General features: G+C 36.3%; 1 protein-coding gene across 1 annotated transcript in view; it reads right to left on the bottom strand.

Moving 5' to 3' along the window:
• Positions 1 to 2976: 2976 nt before the first annotated feature.
• LOC136866350 (ATP synthase subunit b, mitochondrial) overlaps positions 2977 to 11465 on the bottom strand; it is a 33563-nt gene continuing 25074 nt past the window's right edge. The window contains exon 5 of the mRNA XM_067143220.2: positions 2977 to 3327. Coding sequence (XP_066999321.1) covers positions 3154 to 3327 — 174 coding nt within the window. The 3' untranslated portion in view covers positions 2977 to 3153. The remainder of the gene's footprint in view (positions 3328 to 11465) is intronic.

Raw genomic sequence — 11465 nt, 5'->3', positions numbered from 1 at the left:
GGGAAATTGATATCATTGTCAGCTCGTAACGGGAAGAATATTTTCCAGTGTCTTTAGGTCAAACCCACGTGTTCAACTTGCCTGATGCAGAGCCTACATTAAAGCCATAATTTTACACCAAATAAGATGAACCAATTTTGCGTAGTGTGGTTGATGTATCTTTAAAATGTAAACAAATCTTATATATAAAATTCTAGTGGGTCTGCTGTCTGTAATGCCATTTATTTAACCAAATTTGGATATATTTATCCATTTTAGGTCAACCTGAGATCATCAGTAGTTTTTAGCTTTCATGTCTGGCTGTCTGTCTGTTCCACCATCACAGGTAAATGGCTGAATATATTTCAACCAAACTTCATATTTAGAGTCTAATCATCCAGGAGCACGTATTGATATGCATATCATTAAAAAAATCACTAAATAGATTGGGGGTTTATATGAAGTCCAGAAGAGGTTTCCTTTTTGATATCCTCTTGCACTATTGATTATATGTAAATTTGTAGACTGTGTGTGAAACGAACCTTCATTTTAAATAACTTTCGTTATGTACATAATTTTGCTTACCCTTCAAATTAAATACTTTCAATACGGACAAAAAAATGAATTTCATTACATGTAATACCCTTCAAATGACGGAGAAAAATACTATTTTTTAAGGGCTTCATGCTCTGCAACCAGTGACAGACAACCTCGCACACCAACAGTTATTTGAAGTATCCGTAACAGGAGAAAATCAGAGGATGCATAATATTTCTCTCAGCTTGAAAATTAACCCTACTTAATGTAACTGAACACCGAGGAAACATGAGGTAGAACTTTTCCTTTTGGTGTCTGCCTGTTAGTATATTCTTAAAAGTGGAAAACTGGTGGACTTATTTCAAACAATTTACTGGAATCTACTCACTCCGGATTGTGTTATCAGGTGAATATGATCTCATGGTAATCACATGGAGCTGTTATTTATAGGAAGATTATTCCCAAATATTTTTATTAGGTCTATCCAAAGACAGTATATAACAAACATTTAAGAATATGTTATTTCCATTCCTTTATGCCATGTATGTATTTATCCTACAACAGATAATAATGCAGATTATTATGAAAAATTGGATTTTTAGTCCAAGGCCCGTGGGGCATGTCATTTCAAGGTGGGTAATGAGAAAAACTAAACAGCTGTAGGGCAGATATTAAGGGAGGTATCATTGTCAGAGCACCATGCAAGTGGTCAGAGATGCAATATGAAATCTGAAAACCACAGAGAATTTCGCACAATTTCGGACCAGGAACTGTACTGTACAATAAATTAGGAAATAATCCTCCTCCTCTCTCGAATTTGTTCAGCTTCATCATATTTTTGGTACTGACCCGCGCTGTCATAGGAAAATATTCTATCATATCGCATTAAACGTGTATATAGAGCCACGTTACTTCACATAAATTCCTGAAGGAAACATGTAATCCACTGCAAATTCCCGTGCGAACGACGGGTACAAATGCTAGTTGTAAATAAAATTTTAGTATTATCTGAATTTTGTGAATAATTTATGCATCCAAATTTACTGTCCGTATTTTCTGTCAAAAAAAAATGTGTTAATTATGTAAGAAAATACAGTATTTGGTGGAGTTAAAGGGAAGACCGTACAATGGGAAATGACAATCAGTCTGTAGAAAAGCAAGAAGGAAATAGTGCTATATTAAAAAAAAAACCCAAGATCTTGAAGTAGTACAGAACTTCAAACAAATATGAAAAAAGCTGTGTACTCGGCAACGATTGCAGATTCCTGAATTCAGCAGTTTGAGAAGTGGCAGTCTTGAATTGATTATCCACCTTTAGGCCTATTTGGTCTTCAATCTATAAACCAATCTCTTTCTTCTTCCACTCATTTGTGTTTACAAGTCATTTCTAACATAAATGAAGACTGACATCCCATTGTTCTGCCCACTGAAACAGCAATAAACATCAGAACAAATGGAAAATTCTAAATTCCCATGGAGGGAATTAGATATTTTTCACCAATAGAGCATGTCAAAAACATCAGATGTAAGGCTTTTCAGGCGTTTGCTCTATTAACCAGCGTTTTGTCTTAGGTCTGACACTAGACTCGTCAGAGTGGGATGTGTGAGACCCTACCCACTGAAATGAAATGTCGTATGGCTTTTAGTGCCGGGATATCCCAGGACGGGTTTGGCTCCCCAGGTGCAGGTCTTTCTACTTGACTCCCGTAGGCGACCTGTGCGTCGTGATGAGGATGAAATGATGATGAAAACAACACATACACCCAGTCCCCGTGCCGTAGGAATTAACCAATTAAGGTTAAAATTCCCGACCCGGCCGGGAATAAAACCCGGGACCCTCTGAACCGAAGGCCAGTACGCTGACCGTTCAGCCAACGAGTCGGACCCACTGACGCTGGGTGTATGTAGGTGAGCTTATCAGAAGCCTATATATGAGGCACAGTCTGATAACTCATTAAACTCATAACTCAAACGCTGGTTAATAGAGCAAACGCCTGAAAAGCCTTACATCTGATATGTTTTTGACATGCTCTATTGGTGAAAAATATCTAATTCCCTCCATGGGAATTTAGAATTTTCCATTCGGAATTGCTAGGCGGGCAATAATTCCATTGTGAAGATTTATCTCCCGTATGCAGTTATCAGACTGTGCCTCATATATAGGCTTCTGGGGAAGTTCACCTGCATACACCCAGCGTCAGTGGGTAGGGTCTGACACATCCCACTCTGACGAGTCTAGTGTCAGACCTAAGACGAAACGCTGGTTGACAGAGCAAACGCCTGAAAAGCCTTACATCTGATATAATCAGAACAAATGTCTTATTTATAAAAAAATTTGATCAATATAATTTTCTATCTGTAATCTCAATGAATTTGTTTTGGAATTAACTTTTACCCGAAGTAGGGACTATATATCATTAAATTTCCTCCTAGCATCAGGAGAGTTAAGAAATTTCAAAATGGATTAACAAGGGAAATTTTATTTCTGTGACTTAGTTACATAGGGACATAACGTCTATTTATATCGACAATCATACAATCATACCAAAGTACCATTTTTCAAGTTGGTAGATGCTGAAACACACGTAATTAAGATCGCAGTATTATTTACATTGCACTACACACCAACTCGAGTCTTTAAGCCTTAGCAAGGTTTTTCAAGTCTAATATACACTTCTGAAGCGATTCCTTCTCCTGTTGGGGAGTGATAGATTTCAAAACATTCTGAAGAACCCACGCGACCATGTGTTTCTGGGCGATGCGTCGCTCAATGTTCTGTCGCTCTACTTGGTAATCCAGACGACGTTTGACCTGGAGAAGGAAATACCATTTTAGTTCAAGAAATGTCTCAAAATAAAAATAAAATTTAAGGTCTAAAAAATACTTCACTCTTCTGATATTTACAGAAAGAAAACCAAGAGAAATATAAAAATGTAACTCTTCATGTTAGTCCAATACAAAGAACAAGATTACTCTGAGAGGCTGTACGTATTAAAATACAAAATGGTTTCCTTCTTGTCAATGGAATGAAGAGATTAGGCCTAAGAGACAGATTTTGGACTTTTTCTGAAATGTCAAGTACAAAGTTTTCTTTTTAACCCTAGTCTAGAACTATAGTACTGAAGACACCTTTGTTTTAAAGCAATGTGATGTACCATTTTTCAAGTTGGAATACTACAAATATCACACTATTATTTCCTGGAAATTTTCTTTATTTACAATGCACAGAAAAAGTTACTTCAACATTGGAGACATTCAAATATATATATTTTTATAATAATTTGTTTTATGTCACACCAACACAGATAGGTCTTATGGTGGTGAAGGGATGGAAAAGGCCTAGGAGTGGGAAGGAAGCGGCTGTGGCCTTAATTAGGGTACAGCCCCACCATTTGCCTGGTGTGAAAATGGGGAAACCACAGAAAAACCATCTTCAGTGCTGCCGACAGTGGGGTTAGAACCTACTGTCTCCCAGACGCAAGCTCACAGCTGCACGCCCCTAACCACACGGCCAACTTGCCTGGTACATTCAAATCTGAATGATCCGATGTGGATAGTGTATTGACATGTTATTCAATATGGGTCATTAATAGAGGGAAAAGTTTTGTACATTTTCTTTCAAAGCTGTTAATCAATGATTACTGATAAAAATGTATTATGTGGTATTTGAAACGCATAGGTAGAGGAGTCAAAATTACAGTATTTTTATTTGAAGAAATAGCATTTATTAGTATAACCTGTTTTACTATTTTATTAGGCCCGTTTAAGAGATAAATGAAACTGCAATATGAAACCTATATAATGGACATAAATAACCTAATCAATAACAATGTTTAATATCCATACAGCCTCTTAACAGTTTCAATAATGTTGTAAAAAAACAGTTAAGAAATAATAGTACAGCAGAACCTTGATAATTCAAAAACTCACCTAATTCGAAGAAGCCCTCTTTTTTTTTTTACATAAGACAAAACAGCCCTACAACCAAAGGTTACTCCTTCCACCCCATCAACATCCACGCGTACCAACCAACGTTTATTTTACGTGGCCCCTCCCCATCACATTACCACAGGCTTCAGGAATACCTCTGGCTCAACCTCAAAGACATTACCGACCTATGGTCGTGCAAGCTGTACTTGCACCTTGCAGTACGTACCCATGGCCAGTAGGCAGTAATTTTAGGTCTTTGAATGTTAAAAGCTTGGCCTGAAATCTTGAAAAATCGTATATATACCCCGTTATGGCAATCCACATCACATACGAGAGTTAAGCTATTAGCCCTAGTTACGAATTGCTGGTAAGAGTTTACATTAGCAGAAAATTTTGAACATTAATAATAATAATAATAATAATAATAATAATAATAATTTATAAAGGTAAACCAGCAGAGAAAATACAAAACACTAAAGGTCTTTGGATGTTTGGAACAGCATTTGTAGTACACAATTCACTGGCAGACAAGATAACGGAATTCAAATTCACCTCACCAAGGATGTCAACACTAACTTTCAAAAACAAGAACAAGAAATACACAATAATAAATGCACATGCACCAATAAATAAGGACAACCAACAAAATCCACAGAAAGTAGAAAAATTTTGGGAAGGTCTGGAAGAAATCCTAGGAAATACTCCAGAGAAAAATGTTGTAATTCTGCTAGGAGACTTCAATGCACAAATTGGAAGGAATGAACCATCAAGAACCACAGGAAAATTCACGGCTCACAGCAAGACAAACATGAATGGTAAGAGGTTGATAGAGTTGTGTGAAAAATTCAATTTGAACATCATGACCACCAAGTTCCAGAAGAAGCCAAAGAAACAAACTACATGGATATCACCTAACAAATTATTGGGCAAATTTCAGATGACCATGTTGCAATCAGTTATGAAAACTCCAGAGAAATTCAAGATGTACATGTAGCTAGAGGAGCAAACTTCGACTCTGACCACTATCTGACAAAAATTAAGATGAAATTAACACCAGAAAGGAGAAAAAGTAGTGGTACAAAAATTACAAGATACAGAATAGAAGATATGAAGTTCAATCAGCAGACTGTGAATGAATACCAGAACAGGATAAATAAGATTCAAAGTCACAGTTGGACTGAGATGGCAACATCAATACAACAAGCAGTGGAACAAACAATCCTAAGAAGTAAAAAGAAGAAACATCCGTGGTGGAATGAAGTTTGCGAAGAAACACTACAAAGAAGGGCTCAGACATGGAAGAAATGGAACTCAACTAAGAAACCAGAAGACTGGGAGGCATTCAAAGCATAAAGGAAAACAACAGCTAAAACCATAAGAGGTGAACGGAAACATTATGACATACAGCAACTAAAGAAACTAGAAGAAGATTTCGTGAAAAACAATACACGTAATTTCTACCAGACATTCAGGAGGAACTTAAGATACAAACCGCCAACCCTATGCTTCAAAGATGATGAAGGAAATCTAATCACTGGAAATGAACAGAATTGCCAACACCTTGCAAATTATTTCCAGAAACTACTGAACTGTAAAAAACCTGAGGAAACTAATGTTTGAGAAACCCGAGAACCAGACACCGGACTCAGAACCACCTAATAAAGAAGAAATCAGGAGAATAATAACAGGACTGAAGAACAATAAGACGTCAGGTGAAGATTCAATAGTTGCAGAGTTATTGAAATATGCCGGAGAACACCTAGTGACTCAGCTAGAAGCACTGTTTGAGGAGATTTGGCAGACAGAGAGCATCCCAAAGGAATGGAAGACATCATTAATACACCCGCTGCACAAAAAAGGAGACAGAACAAACGTTAACAATTACAGAGGAATATCATTGCCACCAGTTGCCTCTAAAATTCTATCCAAGACACTACAAAACAGGACTGAAGGGATAATAGAAAAAGAACTTTGTGAATACCAGGCAGGATTCCGGAAAGGGAGATCATGCAGCGAGCAAATTTTCAACCTAATCTCCATAATACAACTACGTGCACTCACAGCCAAAAATCTAGTGATTGTATTTGTGGATTTTAAGAAAGCCTATGATTCAGTCGACAGAGCAACCTTGATAAGCACGTTAGAAGAGTTTGGGATAGATTAAAAAACTAGAAATTTAATCAAAGAAACCATCACTGACACTACATCACAGGTTAAGTTTATGGGTATGTTGTCGAAACCATTCAAGATCAAAACAGATGTCCGACAAGGGGACGGGATGTCACTACTCCTGTTTAATGTTATACTTGAAAAAGTGGTCAGAGAGTGGAGGAAGAGACTGACGGAATTAGGGGTGGAAAATGGAATATCACTGGGAAGATCTGGAGTCAAAATTGACTGTCTAGCATTCGTCACTGACACTACATCACAGGTTAAGTTTATGGGTATGTTGTCGAAACCATTCAAGATCAAAACAGATGTCCGACAAGGGGACGGGATGTCACTACTCCTGTTTAATGTTATACTTGAAAAAATGGTCAGAGAGTGGAGGAAGAGACTGACGGAATTAGGGGTGGAAAATGGAATATCACTGGGAAGATCTGGAGTCAAAATTGACTGTCTAGCATTCGCAGATGATATGGCAATACTGGCAGAAGACACTGAAACAGCCAAGGTACAAATTGAAACACTTCAAGAGACTGTTGTAAAGACGGGACTTCAGATATCCTTCGAAAAGACGGAACTAATGATTCAGGACAAAAAGGATCCGACACAAAATATTGTCACCAAATATGGAACAATTAAAAGAGTACAGAAGTTTAAATATCTAGGGGAATGGATAACCCCAACAGGACTACCAGGAATAGCATTACAGGAAAGGGCAAGAAAGATGGAAGCAGCATACCAGTTATGTCAAAATGTCTACAATAAAAAATCAGTTTCATTCATTGCAAAAATCAGACATTACAACACTGTCATCAAACCAGAAAGTCTATATGCGATCGAATGTATTCCACTGAACAGGAAGGGCTTACTAGAAAACATTGAAAAGACAGAAAGGAAGATCTTGAGGAACATACTACAGCCCAGGAAAGTGGGTCAAGAATTTAAACTGCGACCAAATGAGGAACTATACAAAAGGACCGAAAAAATCACAACATACTTCAAGAAGAGAAGACTCTGCTTCTACGGACACATTAAAAGAATGCCACCAGAGAGAACAGTCAAGCGAATTCTGGAATACATGGAGAACAGGAAGACACAAACTAGCTGGCTTAAAGGGTCAAGGAGGATATGGAGGAAAATAATATATCACAGCAGGTAGTATACAACAGACAGGAATACAGAAAAGTCATCAACAAAATTAAGGGATTCCAAGATCAAAGTAGCAAAAAACGGACCGGCAACAACTGGTCACGAGAACGTAAAGAAGCCCACGCCGAAAGGATGAAGAAGTACTGGGCCGATCGAAAGAGGAAGAACCGTAAATGAATGATGCTTAACGTGGTCCATAGTAGACCCATTCGAAAACAACAACAACAATAATAATAATAATAATAATAATAATAATAATAATAATAACAATAAATAATATAATAATAATAACAACAACAACAAATAATAATAATAATAATAATAATAATAATAATAATAATAATAATAATAATAATAATAATAGTGACGGGCAGCGTCTGTTTGAAGTAGGCCAAGTAAATTACAGATTGTTAAAAAATTCCATTAAAGTGTGATCATCAGAACTTGTGGGACACACTGTACCGCATGTGTCAATCTTACATGAGATACAAACTTTGAAAACTTACCAAGGACCTAACGAACAGTAAAGTGGTGCTGGTGATTTTTGTTTTAAGAGGAAGTACAACTAGGTATACTCCGCACGGCCTTACTTCTAAATTGAAGTTTCGCAAAACAAATGAGCATCGCCTTCCCTCTGTTGCCAGTGCGCTACGCCTGTGAGAACAGCTGATGCAATATGACCGCGGTAAACAGCCCTTTTAAATTGTAATACATACTCCGTAAAACGAATGAATATGGATTGAAAACAAATTCACAAGAACTACACTTTCTAACAATATCTGGCACTAAAAGAGAATATATTATTAACAATAAAGGAGAATGAGGAAATAATACATCACTAACCGCTAATGGCTGGCACAGAAAGGAGGTTATGGCCTACAAAAGGAACACTCTACTCATGTCAGTCAAGGGAACCCTCCAACAATATGACAAACACACTAAATATTGAAGGAAAATGCAAGAGATCGCGAACCGTACCGAATACCACACACGCTGAGCGGGAGAGGTTAACCACGTGGCGAATGTAAATATTAGAGTTGGCAACTGGGTTTCGAGATCGTGCTCTGCCGATATAAATCGATATGAATGGCAGCTTGGGATTGGTTGGATGTCTATGCTTCAGCGCATAACCACCAGACAGAGCCAAAATCTGCTAAAACGTCAATTTAGAAGTAGAGCCGTACGGAGTATAATCATCCTAGCTGAACAAATTAAGTGGGGGAAAAGTAAAATAAAATAAAATTATTTTTTCAACAAAGGAATTTTGAAATGAATTACAAATAAATAAAAAAAATTTAATATTAAGCTGGAAAGGTTACTAACAAATCAAAAGGGAATGTAAGTTCCCTGAGTAAAAGAACACTTAAAATTTACATACCCTTGATTAATCCACTGTTACACATAAAGCAAATGACGAGAACGGCGGTAGTCACGTCATCGGCTAGTATGCGTTCGAATGGCAGAAAAATCTGAGTAATGAAGGCATTGAAAATGGGGTCAGACTAGAATGTAAGAACAAGAACATAACAATTGATTGTTTAGCCTTTGTGGATGATCTGGCGATTTTTTCGGATTCACTTGAACATTACATGTTATAAACCTCATTTTAGGTCCGTATTGAAAATTTAACAGTTCAACAATGATAAAGGTGTTTTAATTTATTCCACCTATTCAATACTTATATTTTCACGTATAGTTGTTACATAATTAAATTCTTAGTTACATGGGACATGTTTCACCCTCAATTAAGGGCATCTTCAGCCTAAATACAATAATCAAAAATACAACTAAATTAAAAGTGGAAGTTAAATACAATCATCAAAAATACAACTAAAATAAAAAGTGGAAGTTAAAAGTTTAGTCTGTTATTAAAATTAGGAACAATAAAATTGTGAAAAATGATAAAATAAAAAGATGCTAATGGAAAACTGTCTTATGATTAAACTATAATCTTGTCGGAGACTAAAACTTCTATTAAAATTCTAATTAAAACAGTTCATATAAAATATTGGAAAATCAAAGTGGTAGTAATAAAAAGCCAACGACATGAGGGCGTGTACACAAGCATAAACTTGATTGTCATGAATACAATCTTTTCAAGGCCGCTGATGAAATTCGTAGTAAGTAAGGCAGAAGCGTCTATTGAAAAATTGTAAGAGGCCGTTAGCACCGGTAGGTAATAAAATGGCTGAATCCTTGCCAGAAAATGTCAACAGATGCAGAAATAAGTTTTCTGTAAGAGAAGGAAAAGAAGAAATAAGAAATTGAACGTAAGGAGAGAATTCAGTCTTACATAATTTTGAAACAGAAGAGGACTTACATGTAAGTGGAAGTTGTTATTTGTTAACTACTGTTGAGTTGGTTGCTGCCCGTCTGTTGGCTCTAAGTCTGGTGTTATAACTGTGCTGCAGAGGCGGTAGCGAACTCGGAGGGGAAGGAATAGGGGAGTGCGGAAGGGAGGAGAGGATGGGTGGAGTCAAATGTGACGAGGCTGACAAAGGGGCGGAGTCAACTGCATTGCTGGAAGTAGGCCTAATATCTGTAGGTATGGGAGGAGTATTAGGGTTTGAAGAATTGAATATATTAGGTATCCTAAATTTATTCGAACTAACTGACTTTAATAATTTCGGCATTAATTCATGTAACATACTTTTATTGTCCATGGTTTCTTTTTTTTTTTTTGCTAGGGGCTTTACGTCGCACCTGTCCATGGTTTCATTGAGATTCTTTTGCTTATTGTACGTCTGATCTAAATAGATGTATAAACTTTCTAATTCATTCAGCATTCTTCCTTTTTGTATGTTTCTAATTATCGTTAAGTCTTTCTCAATGGATTCAAATCGGTGGCCAGTCTCCCTCATATGCAAACTCATCGCTGAGTATTTCCTATGTTTTTCCGCGTTAACATGTTCCATGTATCTTGTCATAAAATTTCTCCCAGTCTGTCCAACATATGAAAAATTACACTGAGTACATTTAAGTCTGTATACTCCCGATCCTAAATAACGATTCTTATCATAATTAACTTTTTTATGATTAAAGAATATGGACTGGTTAGTATTAGTAGTTTTAAAAGCTATATTAAAATTATGTTTCTTGAATACGCTAGTAATCTGGTGTATAGCTGGATTATTAAAAGTGAATGTAGCATACTCAGTTTTTTTGGTCTTTTCTGGTATCAGATTCGTAGATAATTTGTTCTTAATTTTATTGATTAATTTGTTGATCATTTCTATTTTGAAACCATTTTGTTTAGCGAGGTATCTAATATAATTTAATTCTTTCTTCAAATTCATGGGAGATAGAGGGATTCTAAATGCTCTATAAATTAGACTGTGAAAAGATGCTTGTTTATGTGAACTCGGGTGTAAAGAGGAATTGTTTATAGTTGTAGATGATTGTGTCTGTTTTCTAAATATTTGGAAATCAAAAGTGTTAACCTTACGCGTAACTGTTATATCTAGAAAATTCAATGAGTTATCGATTTCGTCCTCTTTCGTGAATTTCAAATTAGGTTCGATTTCATTTAATTTATTTAAGATTTCTTGACTATTAGTGACATCTTTGTTTATGATTACAAATGTATCATCTACATATCTCAACCATAAATCTATTCCTTTAATTTTTGCTATTATTTCATTGTGTTCGATTGAATCCATAAATATGTCGGCAAGGATGCCCGATATTGGGTCACCCATTGCTAA

The sequence above is a fragment of the Anabrus simplex genome, chromosome 3 (assembly GCF_040414725.1).
Source record: "Anabrus simplex isolate iqAnaSimp1 chromosome 3, ASM4041472v1, whole genome shotgun sequence".
Taxonomy (NCBI): Eukaryota; Metazoa; Arthropoda; class Insecta; order Orthoptera; family Tettigoniidae; genus Anabrus; species Anabrus simplex.
This window is presented reverse-complemented; position numbering and strand designations above follow the sequence as displayed.